We start from the raw sequence: 26,569 nt of genomic DNA, 5'->3' as shown, positions 1-26,569 counted from the left end.
CATTCAAAAGTCGTCTATCGATTTGGAAAGCAAATACTCTTTCTTATGGTGGGAGGGTCACTTTAATTAAGTCCGTATTAAACTCCTTGCCTACATACTACTTTTCGCTATATAGGGCACCGAACCAAGTAATCAAGGAGTTGGAAAGGATGCGAAGGGAATTCTTATGGGGTATGTAGACGGGTCACCAAAAGGTTAGCTGGGTTGCGTGGGATATTGTGTCGGAGCCGAAGGATTTGGGCGGAATTGGTATTGGGTCATTAAAAAAGGCAAATATCGCCATGTTAGCGAAATGGTGGTGGCGCTTTAAGATAGAAAAAGACAATACTTGGCGAAAGGTTATTTGGAGCATACACAAAAATGCGAGATCTTGGTCATTCATTCCGGCAAAACCAACGATTCCGGGCCCGTGGAAACAAGTCGTGAGAGTAGAAAAAGACATTGCAGATTTTTGTGTGAATTTATCAAGCTTCTTTATGGCTACAGTGGGCAATGGGGAAGAAGTATCATTCTGGAAAGAATTTTGGCATTTTGAGGGGATACTAAGCACTGAGTATCCAGCCTTATTTGCTCTTGAACGGGTGAAAAACGTGAAACTTGCGGACCGAATCACAGAGACTGGTGGTACAGTGTCCTTTCAGTTCTGCTGGATGCGAGTACCATCGACTGCTGATGAAATCTCAGAGCTGAACAGGTTAACTGTTTCGCTCAGCTCTTTATCGCTTTCGAACTCAGCGGACAGTTGGTCTTGGACGTTGGAGGAGTCGGGCGTTTTTCAGTACGAAGTTTGCGAAATAGTTTAAAGACTAGTAGCAACCAAGGCCCTAATGATCACCATATATGGAATAGTTGGTCGCCATTAAAGGTTAACTTTCTCACATGGAGGTTATTTCTGGATAGGCTTCCGACAAAAGATATGCTCGTGAGAAGAAATATTTCGGTTCAATCGCTTTCTTGTGTTTTTTGCGACCAGTATGAAGAGTCCACGGACCACCTTTTTGCTTTATGTTCTCTAGTGCATCAGGTTTGGGATTATGTGCTTCAATGGTGTCGAATCCCTCCGACGTTCTTCTTTGGGGTGAAAGATGTGTTAAATATGCACAAGGAAATGCGAGGATCTAGAAAGTGGAAGAAGGCGGTATACACGATCACCCAAACGGGTATTTGGTGTATTTGGAAGGCTCGGAACGATTTAACTTTCAATGGTAAGAGTGCAAATGTGGATAGGTTGGTTGAAGAAATAAAGATTATGTCTTTTTTATGGTTAAAGAATCGGACGAAGATCGGTGCGTTGACCAGGGAGAAATGGAGAGTTTTTGATATCTCATGTATAGGAATATGATGTATTTCCTCTGTTTCTTTCGGTTGTTTGTGTGGATGTTCTCGGTGGGCTAATTAACCGTTAGCCCCTTTTATATATATATATATATATATATATATATAATGTTTTGTTGGTCGTTCAAAAAAAACCTAATTATATTTGGTTTATAATTTTAAACGTGATTTTTTTCTACAAAGTTAAAATAAATTTTAATAGTTTTGATAGCTACAACAACTCTATTTAAAGTGTGATGTAAATGTCTACCAACACATGGTTGTGATTAGATTATGGTGGCTCAAAATTAAAACCACAACAAAAATAACACAATTGTTGTTTATTTCATGAAACTCAGTGGCATTATAATTCATATTTCATTATTATTTTTTATAATTAATTGGAATAAGAATATAGAATCAAGATATATCATGTTCCGTTGAAGAATGAATGGAATTGAGGGTTCGAGTCCAATTCACTGGAGTTAAAGTGTTGCTCCCCTTAAAGGTTCGAGTCCCGTCAAAGACGAATTTTGTGTAATTTAAGCCGTTAAAAATGGATATTAGTCGTATTATATTTTTATATCTAATAAACAACAGAACAACACCCAACTTTTTATAAGCATTTACGTTTTCCCTCATTGTAATCTAATTTACATTTATAATATTTAATAATTAATATACGAACGTCCTCCATTTTCACAACGGCCAATTACACCATTCCATAACCATCTTACACAAGGGCGGACCTGCAGTGTAAACGGGCGTAGCCCGGGCTACGGCTCAAGTTTTTACAAGTAGTGTAAAAAAAATCCTTTTTTCCGATTTTTATACACAGGACACCCCTAGACAAGTACGAGGACACCCCTAAAAAATTTTGGGATACCCCTGAGTTGAAGGTCTAGTTCCGCCACTGATCTTACACGCCGTCTTGCACAATCTTCACCACCATTGTTTTAACTTCATTCTTTTGAATTTATTCGATTCACGCCTTTACAAATTTTAACTTCTTGAAGAACTTTTCTTAATCTTCTCTAATTTTGACATATTCTTTTACTTTGGTAAACTGATTTTGACAACATTTGGCATAGGTTCTTCAATTACGTTATTCTGGTGTGATTTTATCAATAATCCGATTTTGTTCAAAGTAATGATATGTGTATGATTAACGGGAAAATTGAATCGAATGGGTTTACGTTTTCTATGTTCACACTACTTGGGTGTTCTTATCGCCCCTATTTTTTTTTTGTTTTTTGAACATAAAATCTTGAATCTAATGGTTTCGTTACAATCTGATGACCACTAAATGCATTTTTGATGTATATACAAATTTTTTTTTAACTTTGCCATACACTCCAAATGCATTGCATGAGCCTGTTTCCAGATTCATCAAATTATGGGCATTACATGTTTTGAATAAAGTTAACAATTGTCACATTTCATATAAAAGAAATTCATAATCAACATCGCGTCGCAATCTGCTGGCCTGCGTCAACTCGTTCTTAACAAAATGATGAAACAATTCAACCAAGAGAATTGGAATCTCTCATTCCTACCATAGCCACCATTGCCATTGTGCTCTCGACGTCATCACTAGGGTTGTAAACGAACCGAACGAACACGAACAAAGGTTTCTTCGTGTTCGTTTGTTAAGGAAATAAACGTGTTTACGAATGGTTCATGAACACTTACCGAACGAGATTTTATGTCCGTGTTCGTTCATTAAGGAAATAAGCGTGTTCACGAACACAAATAAGTTTGGCGCACGCGACGAAAGATAAAGGTGGATGACCGTTGGGTAGCACTAGAACTTGAACACTTATTGTGGAAATGGTGCATAAATAATGTGAAAGGAAACGGAGGTCGATCGTATTCGTCTAAATAAATAATGTGAAAGGAAAGGGAAATGGTGCATAAACAATGTGAAATATGGTTTCCTAATTTAATTGTTAGCGTAATAAAATAAATAAAAGTTTAAGAATATGAAAAGTATAGACAAAATATATGAAAGTACAAAAATATGTAATTAAAACACAAACATACGAACATAAACGAACGCAAAGGAACGAATGTTATCAAACACGTTCACGAACATCTTATCGAACATTCACGAACACAATTGAACGAACAAGACATCTGTTCATATTCATTCATTTAACTAATCGAATAAAATTTCTTGTTCATGTTCGTTCGTTTATTAAACGAACTTCCCGTCGAACGGTTCACAAACTGTTCGCTGAACGTTTAGTTCGTTTACAGCCCTAGTCATCGCCACGACCACTGCCACCCCTTGTTGTATCTCCCTCCACCGACCATACCCCTCCATCATTGCCTTCGCCACCATCGCCGATGTCAATATCTTGACCATCGTTACCCCCTTCTAATAGCCCCGCCCCTTGTGCCATATCCTTCGCCGCAATCACCGTCGATGAGTCTGAAGTCGAGGCCACTACCGCCACCACAACTTCTACAACCTCAACACTGTCACAAAACACCCGCTGCTCCCACCACCAACAACATACTAACGCCGTCATTGCAACCGTACCCCACCATCCTTACTCGCCACCACCACCCTTGTTTTCTCGACATGTTTGCTCACACACCATCACTACCACGTTTCAAGCTTTTTAACAAATTAATAAATCAAACTTGATTATTTCGGCAACCTTATGCATTATAAATTAAGGGGGTGTTTGCACACATCTGAATGGTTAAGTGTTGAACCAGTAAGAGGTTTGAACCATTAATGCTGAACCATTAAGAGCCTGTATAATGTTTAACCGTTTAGAGGCAAATGCTTGACCAATTCAGATTAGAGGTCTTAACCATTCAAACTATGTATAATGCTTAACCATTCAAAGACAAATGTTTGAACCTACTCGTGAAACAAACAGTCTACACCAATAGGTGCTGAAACAGTAAGATGTTAGAACCATTAAAATCCTCATTAAAAGGTAAATAAAGAGCCCATAATACTCTTTTTACAAACTCTCATTCTGATAATAATTATTCATTAGTTACTTTCACATAGCGCTGTAAACGAACTGAACGTTCAGCGAACAATTCGTGAACCGTTCGGTGGGAAGTTCGTTTATGTTCGTTCGATTAGTTTAACGAACGAACACGAACAAAAAATTCCGTTCGGTTAGCTTAGCGAACGAACACGAACACAGGTATCGTTCGTTCGACTGCGTTCATAAACGTTCGGTAATAAGTTCGGTTACTTTCATTCATATCCGTTCGTGTTCATTTGATTATATTAAAAAATTATAAATAATATCATTTTATCTATTGAAAACCTGAAACCCTATTTTTTCTAAGATGACTAAAATTTGGACATTCTAAACCATCTTTTTGGGATAATTATGTCTAAGTTAGTTAAGCTTGATTAATTGTTTGGTAGTGTAGTAGACTTCTTGTGTTTTGATATATCATTTGATAGTTGTGTTTAACTACTTACGTAATGCTTAAGGATACAATGTTTTTATTTTTTATTTTCAACTTAAATGTTCGTTGTCGTCTGTTTTTGTTTGCCAGTGTTCTTTTGTGTTCGAGACCAGTGTTCATGAATTGTTCATGAACAACTGGATTTCCTTAACGAACGAACACGAACGTAAACTTATGTTCGGTATACGTTCGTGAACAGTTCACAAACATGTTAATTTTCTTAACGAACGAATTCACATATTCCAATTTCTACAAAACATGATGACTATTAAAACCCTAAATTAGTAATTCAGAAATGAAAGTTTAGCTTCACGCCTTCACAATTAAAAGAAAAAAAAAAGTGAAACCATAAAAGAGTTAGCGTGGAAACCGGGTTACCAGAAAAAAAGACCCACTCGACCCGACTTCCTTCTAAGCGAGAAAAAAACCCTAGCCAAGAAGCTTCACTCTCTCGCCATCTCCCCATCTCACTGGTAAGTGTTATTGCCATTTACGTTTCCATATCCATACCGGAGACCTGTTCCTCATCACCTTGCTCGTATTGTTGGTGTGGCAGGCTATTCAAGCTTCAATTCGGATCCACAATCGAGACTCATTTGTGGTAATCTTATCGTTATGATTTTCCTTTTCATTTACTACTTACTATATGCATATTAGATAGAGTTTACCAGTTATCGCAAGCATGAAGAAAATAATTATTATCAAATGTTTACTTTATCGAAATGCGATTGATAAAAAAGAGCATTTTGTTTTATGTTATTAGCTTGAAGCCTGCCATTGCTGACGACTGATTAACATTAAGGGGTTTTTTTTTTTATGTTATTGGTGCTGTTGCAATTTGGTCAGCTTCATTAGTCGTTACATATTTCAGTTGGTGTGCTTTTGTTGATTTAGATGATATTTTCATTTGTCAATACTCAATAAACTGTGCTATTGGAGCTGAACTATGTTCTTGTATTTGTTTTTGCACTGTTGTTGGCCCAGTAGTGAAATACAGTTTACAAAATGTTGTTCTAGGGTATGTAGAAGTTGAAAAAAAGGACCAACTCATTTGCTTTCTTGGTTTTAAAAAGCACTTATGAGGCGTCGTGTTCATGGTTTGGTTTTAAACCGTGAAACCACCCAAACCGGTCATCAGTTTGGTTTCTCGGTCGGTTTTTTTCTAACTTTTGGTCGGTCGGTTTTGAAACTTTCAAACCATAACGAATGGTTTGGCTTATGGTTTATAGCATAAAGCGGTCGTATAAAACCGGACCGGACCGTAACATTTAATAATATATTTTAGTTGTTTAGATATTTCATAGATTATTTGTATTTTATATTAAGTTTAGTTAAAATAAACTACAATAAAATGGGCAGAAATGTAGAAAAAAAGCTTTTCATCTTGTTATGTTATATTTCCTATTCTGATGCCTCTTATCTTATGTTTATGTCTCTGTTTTAGATACTGCACAACTTTGAAACTTCCTTTCTCATTCTATAATGTAGGGCTGTAAACGAACTGAACGAACACGAACAAGGCCATGTTCGTGTTCGTTCGTTAAGGAAATTAACATGTTCGCGAACTGTTCATGAACGCATACCAAACATAAGTTTATGTTCGTGTTCGTTCATTAAGGGAATTCAATTGTTCACGAACAGTTCGTGAACACTGGTCTCGAACACAAACGAACGCAAGCAAATAAAAATGAACGCAAACAAACATTTAACTTGGAAATAAAAAAATGAAAACATTGTTATCCTTAAACATTGGATATAAGTAGTTAAATACAACCATCAAATGATAAATCAAAACACAAGAAGTCTACCACACCACAAAACGATGAATAAATTTTAACTAACTTAGACATAATTATCCCAAAAATGTCTTAGAATGTCCAAAATTTAGCTAGCTTAGAAAAAATAGGGTTTCAAGTTTTCAATATGTTTACATAAAAGGTTTTTATTTATTATTTTTTGATATAATCAAACGAACATCTTACCAAACGTTCACGAACGCAGTCGAACGAACGAGACCTGTGTTCGTGTTCGTTCGCTAAGCTAACCGAACGAAATTTTTTGTTCGTGTTCGTTTATTAAGCTAATCGAACGAACATAAACGAACTTCCCGCCGAACGGTTCGCGAACTGTTCGCTGAACGTTCCGTTCGTTTACAACCCTACTGTAATGTATATTGGTTTAATCTTTATTTTATGCACATTCTGGTTGTTTTGGACACCCAACATTTTTACGTATATTTGATACTTTGTTTTAAGCTTGTATTGTGGATAGCATGGGCGATACTTATATTCGATTTTGGCATCTTTATTTTACATATTACTAATTTTATATTTTATATAAAGGTCCAAATAATCCTAAACCGTGAAACCAAACCGTTGGTAAAAGTTCGGTTTGGTTCGGTTATAAATCTTAACGGTTCAGTTTTGGTTTTCGATAATTAAAAACCGTTACTAACGGTTTGGTATACGGTTTGACTTGAAAACCGTCAAACAGGAGGCACAATTCTGTGTGCTACTTACTAACTCCTTGAGGCAAGGGGTGTACAAAAGGCGCATGTAGAAAAGGCTTGAGATGTAGAAGAATGTACATAGAGGTTATTTATATATCAAATCATATATAGAGGTTGTCTACGTCTAAGTTTTGGGTATGCGATGATAGATGCCTATGGGAAATTATATTAAAAAAAAAGTTATATTATTACCTTGCGCCTCACGTATGTGATGCTTGTGCCTTTGCCTTGCGCCTCGGCTTCGGGGGCACTATGGCCTCGCTTTGCAGTTTTTAAAACCAAGTTTGCATTTACATGCAGTCAAATTGCTTACAAATTACCTTTCATAAGAATCGTGCCTCTCTTTGAATGGAAACATGACAAGGATGCATGACATGAATGATTCTTCCGTGCTAACTGTCTGAACTAAATTAAGCAACGTGAACTAACTTAAGCAATGTTGTAACGGGTCAACACGGGTCGTTTTTAGCATTTGTCAGAACTGGTTGCGTTCACCCGTTAAGGCATTTTGACACTTAAGGCAATTTGACACTATTTGTATTTCATTGACATCGTAATTAGAACTTGTTGCTAACTTTTCAGGAAGGTGATATGGCAATGAACTGCATCAAGTCATTGAGAAATCTTCCTGTTACAAGTGGATTAGGAGCTTCTAGAACATTTGCTGCCGGGGCTAAAGCCAAGAAAGGCAAGGGTGGGGCCGCTGCCGATGCTCCAAAACAGTCAACTTTAAGCAAAGAAGTCAAGTCAACAACTGTTGTCGGGGCAAACATTCTTAAAGATGGAACCGACCCTAAAATACTACCTGATTCTGAATACCCGGATTGGCTATGGCATCTTCTGGACAAGAAACCGGCTTTGAGTGAGCTTAGAAGGAAAAATATAGAAACTCTTCCTTATGAAGACCTAAAGCGGTTTGTGAAGCTCGATAATCGGGCAAGAATCAAAGAAAACAACACTACCAAGGCCAAGAACTGATTGAAGTTTAGAATCATCAAGAATTTTAGGTATGTAATAGATGATTATTGCCTATCATACTATAAACTGGTACTTTTGTTCTTGAGTCTATGCATCCTCTTTGGTTAGTTCATGCGAACATATTTTAATAATGTTTGAAACTGGACATTTGTTTTCTTATTTGAGCAATTATCATGTTCTTTTGGCGTCTTGTCATTGTTTTCAATGAGTATCGGTATCAGCAGACCAGACTAGTGGAGTAAAAAAAGCAAACATTAGGCTTTCGCCAAAACCTCTCCTTGTTCGCCAAAACCTATAATGCGAATCCTTCCTGTAATTAACTCAAGATATTAGATGTAGAAATCAGAAAAATTATATATTGGAGCAAAAAAACAAATGCAAATTAGATATGGTGACTGTAAGGTAGCGTTCGTTTCATGGAATGGAATGGAATGGAATGGGGAAGCTTTTCTTTGTAAAATTGATCTTGGTTTGGGGAGGGAGGAATAAATGTGTTTTAAACAATAAATGTGTTTTAAACAACCTGATTGTTTGGAGGGTTTTTTTATAAATAGATCAAACTAATCAAACCGTCCAAATCAAAACAACTCGGTTTGTTTAAAATGTATACCCCTCAGTTTGTGATTTACGTTTCACTCGTGACACAGGACGCCCTTAGTCACGTCATAATGAGCACTCGTTGTGAATGAGAATAATAATCGGGGCAGGACATATGTGATTAATGCTAAGAGAGTAATTAGTTGAAAGAAGTGAATGCCTTCTTCTCATTGAAAATGGATTTAAATCCCTCTTGGAGAGTGTGGCTTAGAGAACATTTTTCATCATGAGACTTTGCTGCTGCAGGCCTTTATCCAGTGCCCACAAGCTTTATTTGCTGGGAAATGGTTTTATCCATCAATCTTATATTGCACAAAGTATCTAAAGGGGTATGGTCCCAAAAAGGCCGCGCAAACCTCAGTTAAGGTTGCGCGTGAGACCATACTCCTTATTTTAATAAACTTATTACTAAGAGCCTCGCGCGACCTACACCACTTTCCGATCTGCAGCGCGCGAGGCACAACCCACAAGAAGCTCAGATATCAGCACTTAGCATAAAATAACGGAACACATGGGTATACTAACCCCGCGCGGGTTAGCTTGATGCCCAACAAGAACCACACAGGAGGGGAGCGCAAGGCTACCTCCGGTGGTACACAAGGTACAAGTGGCAGTAAAAGGAGCCAATGAGCGTCCAGCAGGCTCTGGTCAATCGTGCGCCACGATCGTCTGACGAGAAGTACATAAGGACGCCTACGTGGCACCAATCAGAGGACGGAGACAACTGTCCCACGATCTCCACTTGTCTGCTGATGGCAGAACGACAGCAAGGCCGACAACAATGACACGTGGCTCCAATCAAGGTGCGCCAGCACCAAGGAACGTCTAGAAGCCACTAAACGGTCGACAACAGCGAGGCAAAGAGCATATCCGTTATGTTGTCCATTTCCGGCCCAAGGCCCATCAGCCCATAACCTCTTACACCTCTCCGGCTATAAATAGAGACCTCATTCCACAGGTTAAATATTCCATTCTCTCTACTCTTACCCTTAGCACTTAATTACTCTCAATACAGTCGCTTATTCTCACGCCGGAGCCTGGTTAAGAGGGAAACCCCCACATTCCCCTCTTAACGAGTAACGATGTTCTGTTTTGCAGGATTGATCCATCCCGTCGGAGCTCAAATATTCATTAGAAGATTATTTATCATGATGGAAACATAAACCCAACTGATTAGTTCCTTAATTAGTTCAGTGTTTCTTCATTGGCGCCCACCGGTTTTTTCTATAACCATCTTCATCTTCTTTCTTTGAGCGTCTGACATCTTTTCTTCCTTCGATCATGGCTGGTCAAGGAATCATTCCAGAGTTCGGCTTCGGAGCCAACTCTAACGTGGCGTTGGGTGAAGGAATCCAAAACTTCCAAGCCCAACAAAACGAAGAAATTGGTGAAGTCGAAGTAACCAATACTGGGGGCCCGCGCGAGAGTGTCACTCGCATCACTCAAGTGGTCACCCCAGGAAACAACGGAGAAGGACCTTCGAACAAAGCGACAGCTCAGAATGTTTCGGCATTACTAGGCTTACCTGAAGGCGAAACTCCAGCCTCATGGTATGCCAAGAACATCGCCACCATCAATGCAGCATACCAGTCGCTGATTGCGCAGCAAGCAGTTTTGACGGCAGAACCGTCCTTGGTCACTCCTCCGAGTCAGGGGGCGCGCCAGATGCCCCCACCGTCCAGCCTCCAAGGCAGAATCAACAAACCTCCCCCCGCAAGACGTTTGAGCGTACACGATACGCGCGACACAAGAGGGGAAACAGATAGTTACTACGACTATCCGTCGAACCTTCAACGAGCCCCTGTTCACAGCCGGCTGACGCCGCGCAACATGAACAACGAGTGGGAGGAGACAGACCCAAATGATCCGACTTGGGAAGATGACGAGGGCTCGTCAGTCTTTAACCGCTTGCCAAGAAACTATGAGTACTTCAAACCGAGACAACACATCGGTTACACAGAAGAAGCTGAAAGAGATTTCCGCCTGGCTTACCGTCCAACGGAAGCTGCAGAACACTCCAAGTTCATCCCGAAAATCGCACTCGCGCCGCTCTCACGAGAAAAACTACCCCCGACCGTCGGGAAATTCAACGGATTGACTGATCCAGATGATCACGTCAGAACGTTCACAAGTGTAGGCTGCATGGGAGGTTGGAACATGCCCATGTGGTGTCACTTGTTTATTCAAACTCTTACCGGGGCGGCTCGCGCCTGGTTCGACAGCCTTCCGCCTGGGAAGATTAAATCGTGGGTAGATTTCAAGACTAAGTTTTTGAGCTATTTCAGCCAACAACGTCGCTACCAGCGCGACACAGCCGAAGTAGAAGATATTTGGCGAAGAGATGGTGAAGGTCTGGAGGACTTCATCACCCGTTTCAACAAGGAATGTTTGGAGATAGGCGGCGTTAATGAACAACTCATGCGTTGTCACTTCAAGAAGGCCATACGTTGTGATAGTCTTATTAGAACTATCACAGGTAAGGATGGAATGCCAAAGGAGTGGGATAAACTCATGGAGGCTGCAAAAATCGTCGCGCAAACCGAGTCACTCATTGGTAACAAGAGTTACTACTCTGAAGATCGATTCTCCAGAGGAAACACGCGCGACAACAATAACAAGCGCAACAAATACAAAAGTAACGACTGGAAGTCTGGGAGATCAAGAGGCCACGACGACAGGCCGCGCTACAGGGAAGACGCGCGTGAAACAATTGACCGAATCGGTTACAAGAAAGCGGTCAAAGATGACAATCGTGACAAGCACTGGACTCCGCTCACAAAAACGCCCAAGGAAGTATTGATAACGGAGAATCACGATTTCAAGGCTCCCAGGCCTATGACAAACAAGAAGGGGCAAGACCCCAACTTGTACTGCGATTTTCATAAAGACTCAGGGCACTTGACTGACGACTGTTACAGTTTGCGCCAAAAAATCGAGAGAGCGCTCAAAAGCGGTAAGCTAAGCCATTTGGTGAAAAACGTGCGCAAAGAAACTCGTCAGCTCCAGCGCCACGATGAAGGAAAACGCAAGAAAGTCCGACGCCTAGAGACTCACATGGTCAACGGACCTAGATATAGCGCGAAAGAGAAAGGCAAACGCCCCTATGAGCCTTCTTGGCAAGAGCAACAGGTCATTTTCCCGGTAGTGCGCGGCGGTTCTCGCGCCACGCGACCCGTCGTCATTACCGGTATAGTCGGTCATTATGAGACAGAATACATATTCATTGATCCAGGAAGTACAGCGGACATCATTTACGAGCAGTGTTTCAACCAATTTGATGAAGAGGACAAGGCGAGACTCGAGCCAGTCGATTATCCCTTGTCCGGATTTTGCAACGAGATGGTTTTTCCACTCGGACAGATCAGTTTCCCCGTCACGTTTTCTGACGGGAAACACTCAAGAACAACAAATGTGAATTTCATGGTGATGCCAGTAAAATCAAGACATGATGTGCTGATTGGGAGGGAGACCCAGGGCGAGCTAAACATGGTGACTTCAACGCCCCATTCTGCGATAGGGTTCCCAACCAAAACAGGAGTGGCAATCATCTACGCCAAAAAGGAAGTGATGTCAACTGAAGAGGTGCGCCCAACGAAAGCGGCGAAGGTTTCCGCGACCGAGCCATAAAAATGGGTTTTAAACCGCAAATACCCAAAGCAAACTGTGACAATTGGCCACGCCATTTCGTCAGACATCCGAACGCGTCTAAAGCAATTGTTGTTCCGAAATATGGATATATTTGCCTGGACCCCGGCAGACATGACCGGTGTCCCGCGCAACATAACCGAACATTGCTTAAACACTTACCCCTCTGTTGAACCAAAGGTCCAAAGAAGACGCAGCTTAGGAGCAGACAAAACGAAAACAATGAATGAGCAAGTATGTGAGTTGCTCAAAGCTGGGATCTTGCGAGAGGTACGATATCAGAGTTGGGTTGCGAACCCAGTGATGGTTGAAAAGTCAAACGGTGGATGGCGAATGTGCGTAGACTACACTGACCTCAACAAGGCATGCCCAAAGGATTGCTATTCCTTGCCTGAGGTCGACAAAAAAATAGACTCTCTCGCGCCATATAGATGGAAGTGCTTTTTGGATTGCTACAAGGGGTATCATCAAGTTCAGATGAAGCTCGAAGATGAAGACAAGACAGCCTTCAGAACTGATCTTGGAATCTTCTGCTACACAAAGATGCCTTTCGGCCTGAAAAATGCCGGCGCAACATACCAACGCTTGATGGATAAGACCTTCTCAGGAGACATCGGAAAGCATATTGAAGTTTACATCGATGATCTAGTGGTTAAAAGTCCCGAAGAGGACCAAATGTTGAAAGACATCGAAAAAACGTTCAACTCATTGCGCAGTGTAAATATGAAGTTGAATCCAGCCAAGTGCTCTTTTGGCATGGAAGAAGGGAAGTTTCTAGGCTTCATTGTCACAAACGGCGGTTTCAGAGTGAATCCAGAGAAAGTACAAGCCATAGAGCGAATGCCCTCACCGCGAACCATCAAAGAGATGCAACGACTGGCCGGCCGACTGGCCGCGCTTAATCGTTTTCTCTCCAATCACGCCGCGAAGTCGTACCCCTTCATTAGCACGTTGCGCAACTGTGTGAAGAAGCAGGAGTTCAAGTGGACACCCGAGGCCGAGACAGCTTTTCAACAAATGAAAGTGTGTCTGAATGAACTCCCTACCCTGACTGCACCATTCGAAAAAGAGCCACTCGTACTGTACCTGTCTTCTTCAGACAGGGCAGTAGGGCCAGTATTATTGGTCGAGAGAAACGGAGTACAAACTCCAATTTATTATGTCAGCAGGGTACTCACTGACCCAGAGACAAGATATTCCACAATGGAAAAGTTGGTCCTCGCGCTACTACACGCCTCCCGAAGGCTGCGCAGATATTTCACAGGCCATGTGATAACTGTGCTTACCAACTTCCACATCGGCACAATACTGCAAAAGCCTGAGACATCAGGCCGGTTGGCAAAATGGGCCATTGAGCTGGGGGGCCATAATATCTTGTACAGGCCACGTCCAGCCATTAAGGGTCAGGTCCTAGCCGACTTCATCACAGAAGTGCCGGCCGATAAAATCAAAGAATGTGAGCTGGTAGAGACTCCCGAGAAAGACGCAACTGATGAGACTTGGATGCTTTACACTGATGGGGCATCAAACGAAGACGGCGCGGGAGCAGGATTGCGCCTGGTGAGCCCCGAGAATCATGAGTTTACTTACGCCATTAAGTTGGACTTCAAAAACACCAACAACGAGGCGGAGTATGAAGCATTTCTGGCAGGCTTACGCCTCGCCATCAAAATGGGAGCCAGAAGTTTACGAGCACATGTCGACTCACTCCTGATAGCCAGCCAAGTCAATGGCATATACGATGCGAAGGGGGAAGTCATGGCTTTGTATCTGGAGCAAGCAAAAGAATTGCTTCAACAATTCAAGTCTCACAAGGTTATCCACATCAATCGCTCCGAAAACAAACCAGCTGATGCCTTGAGCAAGCTTGCTTCGACTTCTTTCCAACATCTTGCCAAAGATGTAAGGATAGAGGTACTCAAGAATCCATCAGTGTTGTTGCGACAAGTGAACGTGATCGTAATGGGGCAACCATCCTGGATGACCCCGATAATCCAGTATTTGCAAGAAGGGGTACTCCCTGAAAACAAAGCGGAGGCAAGGAAGATTCAAAACAAGGCCCTACACTATGAATTGAATGGCAGTATTTTGTACCGAAAATCCTTCTTGGGACCACTACTGCGCTGTGTGGACCCCCAAGATGCGAACTACTTGATAAGGGAGATCCACGAAGGGATCTGCGGAATCCATTCAGGACCACGGATGGTTGTCGCGAAGATCATGAGCGCCGGATACTACTGGCCAGGGATGCATGTCGATGCCCTGAAGGAGATCCGCAAATGCGACTCCTGTCAGCGACATTCTCCAAAAACACTGCGCCCCAAGAACGACCTTATCCCTCTATCCACTGCATGGCCTTTCCAGCAGTGGGGAATCGACATGGTGGGACCCTTCCCGGATGCTCCTGGCGCCGTCAAGTTCATAATAGTGGCCGTTGATTACTTCACAAAGTGGGTGGAGGCCAAAGCTCTCGCTTCGACCACAGCTATGATAGTGCGCAAGTTCATTTGGGAACACATCATATGCAGATTCGGCCTCCCGCTCAAGATTGTAACCGACAATGGCACCAACTTTGCGTCGGAAGATCTCCAGAATTGGATGAAGGAGATGAAGATCGAACACACTTTCACATCCGTTGCACATCCCCAAGGCAACGGACAGGTGGAAAGCGTGAACAAGTGCATTGTCGAGGGGATAAAGGCCAGACTAGGCACAAGGCGAAGAGGCTGGGTAGATGAGCTCCCGAGTATCTTGTGGGCTCATCGAACCATGCCAAAAACGAGTACCGGCGAGACCCCTTTTAGCTTAGTCTATGGCTCAGAGGCAGTTATCCCGGCAGAAGTTAGCGCTTGACAGCGGTCAACGCAATCGACAATGAAGCGGAGAGACGTCTGGACTTGGACTTGTTAGAAGAAAGGCGCGAAATCGCACGAATCAGAGAAGCCAAGTACAAGACTCAACTGGAAAGGTACTACAACACAAAAGTCCGCATTTGTACCTTCACTCCAGGAGAATACGTCTTCCGGGACCACGAAGCGTCAAATGCGGAACATCCAGGAAAGTTAGCACCCAAATGGGAAGGCCCATATTTGATCCACGAAGTGCTAGGCAAAGGGGCTTACAAGTTGCGCACCCTAGATGGCTACATCCTACCACGAACATGGAATGCGCAACAACTGCGCAAATGTTATATGTAACTTGCTTCGTCCATGCGCCTTTTTACGTTCCTATGTCGGCTATACGCCGTTTGCAATTAATGTATGTTGGCCTAAGCGCCCGTTTCCGAATTAATGAAAGCATACGACATGTTTTCTATTACCTTTTTTCGTTACAAATGCATGTTAAACTTCTGATTAGCGCGAAAACACTCCAGCAACTTAGAGATTATCAAATAAGGCCGCCTCCAAGGTCCTCCGCGAGCGAAGCGCGAGACCGGGCAGTTCCCTTTTACTTGAAGAAACTTCCATTTATTCGAGCTAATTTAACCTCAGTTTTTGACAACAATGCAATAATTGTAACGGGAAAAAACAGACAATTCTTATAATATAAAACATGCGCAACAGCGCAACATTGTACAGGCAAAATGCAAAAAAATTACAAGGCACGAAGCCTATCAACAGCCTATTCTAATTCATTGTGTTGATCACCATCATCATCGCCATCATCATCGTTCCCGTCATCATCACCATTTCCACCATCATCGCCAGCTGGCTCTTCATCCGACAACTCAACAGTAACGGGTAGATCGAGAATGGCTTTAAGACGCTGGCACCAGTCGTCTTTCTTTAAAGCTTCCACAACCAAATCCATCACAGGTAAAGCAAGGTGGTCATAAGCATCTTCAGCACGTGTAAGTGCAGCATTAGCCTGGTCGGTCACTGAGCAATGGCTCACATCAAACTCTTGTCCGAGCATCTCCTCAACATGTTGAGCACATTCCAGATAACCCCCTCGGTGACCCACTGCGCGCCCAGCATCTGTAAGAGCAGCGACAGCGCGATCCAGTTTGCCAGCGTTGAGAATCGAGTTGGCAACCTATAACGAGAACGCATATTAAAGCCAGCTAGCAAGTTAAGCATGCAAAAATATGCAAGTATAAACTTACCAGCACCACTCCACGAGTGCGCATCCATTCAACCTCAGACACAAGTGTATCAACGATTCCTTGGGCCTCCGAGTAGTTGGTCTGCGCTACATTAAGGGCGGCGGTGCTCACAACACGCGCCTCTTCAGCAGTGGCAGCCTTAACTTTCTCCGCCTCTAAGTCGATCTCCAAGGACTCGCATTTATCAATCTGCTCATTCAGACGGCGTTTAAGCTCAGCAATCTCAACGTCCTTAGCCTGGAGATCTTTATCCTTACTGGACAATTGCACCTTCGTCTCAGCCAACTCAACCTGGAAAACGACAAAAGACTTAGGCTATTTTGTAAACAACATAGCAAGAAAAAGTAAGGGGTAAACCAACCTCCATCTGTTGCTTAGCAGCCTTCTCAGCCTGCGCATCTTCAATTTTCGCAGTCAGCTCAGCAACTTTTGCTTCAAGATCAACAATCTTGTTCCGAGCCGCGAAGGCGCGCTCGTTATCCCTCTCACATATACGCTTGAACTCGGCCTTCTCCTTGGCCAATTGCTGTTCAGCAGTTTGGAGTTTATTTTTAAGGCCCTCACGCCCCCATTCCTCGGCCTTCTTGTCCGCATCAAATTTAGCCCTCTCTTCATCAAATGCGGCCTTGGACTTCTCAAAATCGTTGATACGTTTCAACATCCGCTCGCGATAATTTTCCCAGTCCACTCGCTCCCTAACCATCGTTCGCCACTCGCGAACAATTTGATGATTAGCGGCGCGAGTATTGGCCTCCCCAATCACATAAGTGCGGTATAGACCTTCATGGTTCTTCGCCTTTTGCCGGTTAACCTCGCCAGGAGTAAAAGAGTTCAGAAACCAATCACGGCAAGGCCCAAATTCTTGAAAGGTATCCCTTTTTTTCAAACTCCAGGGAGCTTGGTGAGGGGCATTGCCACGTTCTTCTTCAGTGTAACTTTTATAATAGATATCACCAAGGGTATCCTTCGCCCCAATGGCTTGCAGGCTATACCCTGAAGCGCCACCAGAACTTACGCCATTAGAAATATACCGGCCTGATCCCCTGGTAGAGACTATCCTAGCGCGATCGGGAGCCTCAACGTGCGCGGGGCGAGTAGGTCTAGCAACTTCAGGCTCTGGACCCTTACCAGAAACATTGAGAACCTCAATCTCCGGGTCATCGACAGGTTTCTCCACAACCTTCTTTGGTTCCTTCTCCTTCTCCAACTCCGAGGCTTTCTTCTTCTTCGCTTCTTCAGCTCTCTTCTCTTCCTCAGCTTTTTTCTTTTTCTCCTCCTCCCTCTTTTGGCGTTCCTCAGCCTTTCGCTGCGCCTCGACAGCCTTCGCAATAGTCTGCTCAGCAATATTTTTCTCCTTGGCAGTATCAACACCAGCAGTCTGAGAGGATTTGATAGTAATTTTCGGCCTCTTCGGCTCTGGCTCAGTAAACTTGACACCCTTCTCAGGGGTCTTCTTCTTGGCCTCTGCAAGAAATAAAACAAGTAATTAAGCAAGGAACATAGCTAAAGGGAGAGAAATCAAGAGCTTACCAGGAGAGAACTTGTACAGAGAGCGTAGGTTGCTCGTTTTCCCAACCAAGGGAATCAGACCAACATTCGACGCAGAGGCCACACCAGCCGTGGCCTCGCTCCTACCTCTTTTTCTGCCAACCAACTGGGCAGCAGCATCTTCTTCTTCTTCAGCTTCCTCTTCTTCGTGCACCGAAGGGGTCGCGCCAGCATCAGGGTTACGAGAACCCGCACTTCCAGAACTCCTTGAGCTACCAGCTCCAGTCTTTGTCTCAGCTGTGCGCGATAAGCCTTCAAGTGAGTCACTTATCATCACATAATCGTTTAAGTCACTCTGCCGAAGACGAAGAGTACCTGTAACAGCGGCAGGGGTTGCGCGACTACTCCCAGTCCCCTTGCTGGTCACTTCCGGATCCAAGTTAACTATTTTCTTCTTCTTCATGGGTTTCTTTTTCTTCTCTTCCGGGTCGATCCCCAGGTCGCGCAACACACCTGCAAAGATGTTAGACCACGAACTTAGCTCGCCGTTGGAAGACCCTACAGACTCCTCGCTGGAAAGATAGACAACCTCTTTCCCAGCAGAAGTCACAGATCGCAAAGGACGAGGTTTAGGGAATTGCGCACCTTCAGTCGCGGTAGGCGGCGTGGCAAAGGCATCAGCAACAGGATACATAAAATTGCCTCTGATTTGTTCATACCAGCTCTCTTCATCCTCGCGCAATGGGCGCACGCCCATAGACCCACCAAACGTAGCAAAAGCCGCTTGATATAGTTGCGCCTCTACACGACAAAATACATAAGTAACAATAAAACAACTTGAAGCAAGGAAAAATAAGGAGTTAACTGACCTTGATCACCAATCTTCAAAACCGGCACCTCCTTGCTGTTTGGTGACCACTGGTCACTCATTCGCGCCGCCACCAGCACGTTCTCCCCAAATACCCGATTCGGGGTAGGGGTTAACCGTTGATACCAACGTGCATTCTTGGGGATGGGGAGATCTTCCTTCAACACTGCTTCAGTCCAGTCTCGGAACGGCATAGCAATCGGAAGCACCTCCTCTCTGATAAAGAAGAACTTGGGTTTCCAATCATGAAAGCTCTTGGGAGGATTTAACAAAATCTTCTTTGCAGCACCACAGCTGGCAAAAGAAAAGAAACCCATCGTCCGTTGCAGTTGGTAGAAGGCACGGAACTTCTCGACAGTTGGCTCGATGCCATGAGATCGGCATAAAAACTCGAAGTGACGAACCCTAACCATCCCAGGAGGGCTCATCTGAGAAAGATGAAAATTGTAATGGTGTAATATATTCCTCATGAAGTTTGTCGCCGGTAACCTAAAGTTACCTTGAAGAAAAAAGTCTTCATACAATGTAATGTACCCCGGGGGTGCATCGGCTGCGGTCTGGCCCTGAGCCGGGTACCGAGCATCCCACTCTGGTGGAAACCGGAAACTCCGAACAATCTGTTCGAATAGACCAAGATCCCACTTGAGGACGGGAACAGGACCCTCCTCGGAAGAAACAGCCTCCTGGTGTTCCTCAGTCATTATAATGAAAGTGATAAGTTTCTGAAGAAAACTTGGAAGATTTGAAGAAAAATCTTGAAGATTTGAAGAAAAATCTTGAAGATTTGAAGAAAATCTTGAAGATGTGAAGAAAGTCTTGAAGATTCAAAGAAAGATAAAGAGAGAAAACAGGAAAGCAACGAAGAGAAGTGAGAACCTCTCACATCTCGTCGGATATATATACCCATCGCATTTAATGCGATGGGTAAACGTGCCGCTTTCACCTCTAGGCTAACCAACGAGAGACTGCCATGTCACGCGGAAAACCAGGGGTGACGGTTACCACACGCGCGTGGGCCTCACTCTCCTGACACGAAGTGCAACCGTCGCAGTCGGCATGATGACACCCGTGCCAGGGGTCAACTCAAACGTCGCACTCAACGACTTATCCCACCAACTTGCCAGAGTTCAAATTTCGAAGTTTCCCGCCACAAAATACAAGTAACTTCAGGCAAAAGTTACATGAGCCGCGCAAGCTAACATCGCCTTAGCAACACTGCGCGCCTGAGTCAGATAACCAACGAACAACTAGGAACATGCCTTGGTAAGCTGCGCAGTTAGAAACAAGAATTTCTACACGCGCCACACCAACCAAGATCAAGAGAGCATTCCCCTTTTACTTTTATTTTTCTAAGTCCATAACTCCAACCACTTGCGTTGCGCATGGTGCAGCACTGGACTGGGGGACTTGAAGGGGTATGGTCCCAAAAAGGCCGCGCAAACCTCAGTTAAGGTTGCGCGTGAGACCATACTCCTTATTTTAATAAACTTATTACTAAGAGCCTCGCGCGACCTACACCACTTTCCGATCTGCAGCGCGCGAGGCACAACCCACAAGAAGCTCAGATATCAGCACTTAGCATAAAATAACGGAACACATGGGTATACTAACCCCGCGCGGGTTAGCTTGATGCCCAACAAGAACCACACAGGAGGGGAGCGCAAGGCTACCTCCGGTGGTACACAAGGTACAAGTGGCAGTAAAAGGAGCCAATGAGCGTCCAGCAGGCTCTGGTCAATCGTGCGCCACGATCGTCTGACGAGAAGTACATAAGGACGCCTACGTGGCACCAATTAGAGGACGGAGACAACTGTCCCACGATCTCCACTTGTCTGCTGATGGCAGAACGACAGCAAGGCCGACAACAATGACACGTGGCTCCAATCAAGGTGCGCCAGCACCAAGGAACGTCTAGAAGCCACTAAACGGTCGACAACAGCGAGGCAAAGAGCATATCCGTTATGTTGTCCATTTCCGGCCCAAGGCCCATCAGCCCATAACCTCTTACACCTCTCCGGCTATAAATAGAGACCTCATTCCACAGGTTAAAGATTCCATTCTCTCTACTCTTACCCTTAGCACTTAATTACTCTCAATACAGTCGATTATTCTCACGCCGGAGCCTGGTTAAGAGGGAAACCCCCACATTCCCCTCTTAACGAGTAACGGTGTTCTGTTTTGCAGGATTGATCCATCCCGTCGGAGCTCAAATATTCATTAGAAGATTAACCATCATGATGGAAACATAAACCCAACTGATTAGTTCCTTAATTAGTTCAGTGTTTCTTCAGTATCTCTATGGACTCGATGCATGGCGGCAGGTTACCATTGGGTCTTGGTGCGCCTGTATGTAAGATTCGGGCTACTCGTAGTTAACTACAGGATGTCGGACGTCTGACCCTTGGTCAGGCGTTGACCATCTAAGTGGATTTCTTCTTGTGTAATGTTGAGCATCTGGTTGTTCAGGGTGCGCCTTATTCCGATGTAATTATACAAGTCTAGAAGTTACCCCTCATGTCATGTAAACCAAACCAGTGCTAGAAAATGATAAACCAAATTGTTTGGTTTCAAGGGTTTTACGGTTAACAAGTTTATCTTGTAAACGACAAAAGCGTACATTTTTTTAATGATAAATATTATGTTTTAATGATAACAAGTTTATCGGAGTCATTAAAATTTATAATAAAACCAGACAAATCAAAACTTTACGTGATAATCAATAGCTACCAAGTAAATGATTCGTTTCTTGTCATAATTTCTATCATATCTTATTACATTTACCGTAAAAATTCCTACAGTAACTTATTACATTTACCGTAAAACATTATCTCAAAATATCCATTTTCACAAATACAAAATTTTCATTACTAACTATATAATATTTTCCTTATTAAAATTAGAGGCTGTTTGGCAACTTCTGAATGGTTACGTGCTAAATCTGTAACAGATCTGAACCATTAAGTGCTGAACCAATAAGAGGTTTGAACCATTAAGAGCCAGTATAATGTTTTACCCTTCAGAGGCAAATGTTTGACCAATTCAGATTAGAGGTCTTAGGGGCTGTTTGGTAGCCTCTTAATGGTCATTAAGAGGCTACCACTTAATGGAACCATTAAGAATTTTACCAATGAGAAGGTAGAAGAATGTGTCATGTGATGATTTACCATTCAGAGGTTACCTCTTAACCATTCAGACTAGGTTACCTCTTAACCATTCAGACTTGAAGTTACCTCTTACTCATTCAGAGGTTTTAAACCATTAAGAGGTAGCATCTGAATGGTCATTAAGATGCTACCAAACAACCCCTTAATCATTCAGACTAGATATAATACTTAACCATTCAGAATCAAATGTCTGAACTATTTAGACATCTACTCATGAAACAAACGGTGAGAATCATTAACTACTGAATTAGTAAGAAATCTAAACTATTATGATTAAGAGTAAACAAATATCCCCTTAATTATATACGTTTCTAACAGATTTTTATATGGAAAACATAATTCGAGGGGCAAGTGTATAACGACGAAATTGTTGGGGAATTTCGGTTTTCCGGATGACCAGAGAGGCGTGTAATCACTCTCAGATCAAATTATTTCGGTGGTTCACCCGAATAATTTAATCGGATACAACTCTGATTGCGAGAAATTGAACCAGTGTATGTTATTTTTTGTGTGAAAAAGATGAACCAGTAGATTGTGATCAAAAAACTGTCTACGAAATTGGTTTTTGGGGTTGTAACTGCCTCATGGCAGTTGCCTCTATTTTCAGCAACCTTACCACATTTCCAGCAAGGGTAATTCGGCTTTTTGTTTGAACCCGAATTGTTGTTTCCTTGAAACTTGCGTTTCCCTTTGAACTTACTGTTTCCTTTGGACGATTCACCCGTTTCAACCATGTTCACAGAACTTGATCCAGCCCGTTTCTTATCATCATTGACCAACACATTTTCCTGTGCCCTCAAGCCTTCTTCAATTCTGAAGTGGCTTCCAAGTTCAACCAAAGTTAACTCTCCTTTCTGATGTTTCAGATTATGTTTAACATCTCTCCAGGAAGGAGGTAACTTGTCAATGATACTCGAAACAGAGATGGATTCATCCATCTTCATATCATGTTGGGCAAACTGCCCCAGAATTCGTAGCAATTCATGATATTGTTCCATCACAGGTCGTTCATCAACCATTTTGTAATTATTGAAATTACTGACAAGAAACTTCTTACTAGAAGAATCTTCTGCCATGTATTTGGCTTCCAACGTGTCCGACAGTGACTTTGCAGTTTCAACATTTTGATAAACATCAAATAAGGGATCAGACATACCGTTCAGAATGTGGCCTAGACAGATATAATTGTCGTTCTCCCACTTCGACCTCTTCCTGATTTGCTCCAGATTTCCCTCCTCCAGTATCTCCGGGATTGGAGTAGTCAACACGTACACAACCTTCAACGAACTCAGAAGAAAATTCATCTTCTTCTGCCATCTTCGGAAGTCCACACCTTCGAACTTCTCCAGTTTGTTCTCCTTGATTATCATATCCTTCATCGATCCGCTTGCCATCTTCACAGAAATTAATTTGATCTTTGTTGGGGAATTTCGGTTTTCCGGATGATCAGAGAGGCGTGTAATCACTCTCAGATCAAATTATTTCGGTGGTTCACCCGAATAATTTAATCGGATACAACTCTGATTACGAGAAATTGAACCAGTGTATGTTATTTTTTGTGTGAAAAAGATGAACCAGTAGATTGTGATCAAAAAACTGTCTACGAAATTGGTTTTTGGGGTTGTAACTGCCTCATGGCAGTTGCCTCTATTTTTCAGACAAACAATAGCCAAAAAAACTGTCGTTTTTTATCATTTCGAAAATGATAAAAATTTCAGAAAATAAAATTTTCTGATACAGCTCGACCCCAGCCAGGGGCTCTGCCCCTTGGACCCCGCCAGGGGCTGCCGCCCCTTGGACCCTGCTCCCAGGGGCGCTGCCCCCTTGGAACCCCCGTAGAGTACGGGCTCCGCACGTACACCTCGAATAATAATAACTCAAACAAGCGTGTACTTCCGTACCTCCTAACTTGCTTGATGTGTATTATTATTCGCTTTGATCACCAAGTCAATCCCCGATTACACTAAAATATCTAATAGAAATATTAGTGGGCTGTATCTATATGCATTTCACCCAAATTCACACCACCAATATTAGGGTTTAGACACAAGTAACCGTCATCCTCCTCACTTCCACCAACAATGGCAGAACCTGCACCTTCACTTCTACCATTCAACAACTTAACAATCTCCGACACCGACACCGTCACCGAAGCCGAGTTCTCCCAGCGCGTCCTGATCCGCTCAATCCTAACTCGTCCCGACGCCGGCGCCGGTCTTGCTGGTCAAACCGTCAAGGTCGGCGGTTGGGTGAAGAAAGGGCGGGAACAAGGCAAAGGCTCATTCGCGTTCCTTGAACTCAACGACGGATCTTGTCCGGCGAACCTGCAGCTTATTATTTACGCCGATGTTGCGCCGTTAGGTCAGTTTACTCCCACTGGTACGTGTTTGCATGTTGAAGGTGTGCTTCAGATGCCTCCTGAAGATAAACAGGGGAAGCAGTCGATTGAGTTGAAGGTTACGAAGGTATTAGATGTTGGAGCTGTGGATCCGGCGAAGTATCCGTTGCCGAAGACACGGTTGACGCTTGAGTTTCTTAGGGATTATGTTCATCTTCGTCCGAGAACTAATACTGTAAGTTCTGGATCACTGGATCTTATTGTTTTTTATATTTGATTAATGTGTTTGATTAAATTTAGAAATGTGTTGGTTGTATGCATTGCTGTCATGCTTGCATTTAGTTAGCAGAGAAATGTTGCAAGTTGGAATTAGGTCTCTTGTTTAGTGGTAGTTGATGTAATAGTAAAAGTAGGTATGTAAACGAATTGAACGAACACGAATGAGGGCATGCTCATGTTCATGCTCGTTCATTTAACTTTAACCAAACACGAGTACTTAATCGGACGGATATTCTTGTTTATGTTTGTTTGTTAGGAAAATGAACATGTTTGTGTTCGTTCGTTAACATTCTAAACGAATAATTCATGAACACAAACGAATACAAATGAACAAATATAAATGAACTTTTGTATTAAATAAATATAACATACACACACACACACAGAGAGCGCTTTTGTATCATATTTAAACGAACATAAATGGATGTTCACAGACTCAAATTAACAAACGAAACATGTGTTTTCGTTCGCTTAATTAAATGAACAAAAAACTTTGTTTGTATTAATTCGTTTATTAAATAAATCAATATAAACGTACTCTCTGTCGAACGGTTTGGTTCATTTACAAGCCTTTGTAAAACAGTACCAGAAATGTTTATATTCATGTAGTGTTTAATCTTTTTACTTTCTAGTTGTAGTTCTTATCTTATTTGGCTAGGTTTGAAATATATGAGGAGTCTCTGATGTTTATATTGGCAGATTATTATATCTTTTAAGGCATCATCGATCGTAACCTTTGTTGTTACCGTTTCAGATTTCAGCTATTGCTCGTATCCGTAATGCGCTGGCTTATGCAACTCACACGTTCTTCCAGAAGCACGGGTTTCTTTATGTGCATACTCCAATCATCACCACTAGCGATTGTGATTGGATCAAAAGTAAAGTAAATCAAATTCATATCGAACAATCATAACGTATTATATGTGACCTAACTCATACATAGAAAACGTAACGGGTATGAAGGAAAATATGCACATGTAATCGAAAAGGATTAATTAGAGTTTTCGAAAAACAGGGAGAAAAAGAAACCATAATTTAACTCCACTCGGTTCGAAACAAATTTTACGAAACGTACATAAAATAAACACGAAAACATATTATATTTGACCTGAATCATTTCCAAAAAAAAAAAGTTTACATGGAAACGTAGAACAACTTGAATTTATAACAAAACGTACATAAAAATATGCGCGTAAAAATGGTTTCTTTAAACGAAAACGTATTTTATTTGACCTGATTCGTCTATAAAAAAAATTTACATCGTAATGTATAACAAATCATAATTATACATACCCGTACATCAAATACGCACGTAAAAAATAGTTTTTAAGTAAAGGAAGTATAGGGGTAAACCGAAACAAAATATTAGTAAAAAAAATTAATAGGTTAAAAACGTTCGTAAAACCGTGCCAAGTACACCAATGCCACAACGACATCGACTCTCAACATCATAAAAATAAAATAGATAAAATGGTAAAACATACATTAAATGAAAAGCAGACTAAAATCGTTGAAACCACGCACACCCGTTACAGTGTGTTGATGCAAAGAAATTAACCAGAAACGTAAAACGTAGAAAATAATAACTTAGTCGATCTAGGACCCGCCCATTGCGGCGAACTTTTCAAAAGGGAAAAAATGGACGCGTTGTGACGGGTCTGTCAAATATGAAAAAATAGAGCAAAAAACGTTGAATCTCACATGCACGCTACAACATGTTAACTCGTAAAATTTAGAACGAAACGTAAAACGAAAAACTTGCGAAAGATAAAAAGTATGGGGGACCAAAGTTGTAAATAATAAAGTGTTGTGTTAAATTATAAAAGATGAAAAACTT

The 26,569-nt window shown here is 42.3% G+C and overlaps 2 protein-coding genes across 2 annotated transcripts; both read left to right on the top strand.

Moving 5' to 3' along the window:
- The first annotated feature begins 281 nt into the window (after window positions 1-281).
- Window positions 282-1,342, top strand: LOC110933996. Its single transcript, XM_022177195.1, has 2 exons — window positions 282-785; window positions 974-1,342. Exons 1-2 carry the CDS (start codon window positions 282-284, stop codon window positions 1,340-1,342), a joined length of 873 nt encoding a protein of 290 aa, XP_022032887.1.
- Window positions 1,343-5,078: 3,736 nt separating this feature from the next.
- Window positions 5,079-8,437, top strand: LOC110884108 (54S ribosomal protein L37, mitochondrial). Its single transcript, XM_022131782.2, has 3 exons — window positions 5,079-5,234; window positions 5,318-5,362; window positions 7,853-8,437. Exon 3 carries the CDS (start codon window positions 7,862-7,864, stop codon window positions 8,246-8,248), a length of 387 nt encoding a protein of 128 aa, XP_021987474.1. The 5' UTR covers window positions 5,079-5,234; window positions 5,318-5,362; window positions 7,853-7,861; the 3' UTR covers window positions 8,249-8,437.
- Window positions 8,438-26,569: the final 18,132 nt, after the last annotated feature.

The sequence above is a fragment of the Helianthus annuus genome, chromosome 14, assembly GCF_002127325.2.
Source record: "Helianthus annuus cultivar XRQ/B chromosome 14, HanXRQr2.0-SUNRISE, whole genome shotgun sequence".
Lineage (NCBI taxonomy): Eukaryota > Viridiplantae > Streptophyta > Magnoliopsida > Asterales > Asteraceae > Helianthus > Helianthus annuus.
The sequence above is the reverse complement of the archived record's forward strand: the minus strand, read 5'-3'. Positions and strand labels throughout refer to the sequence as shown.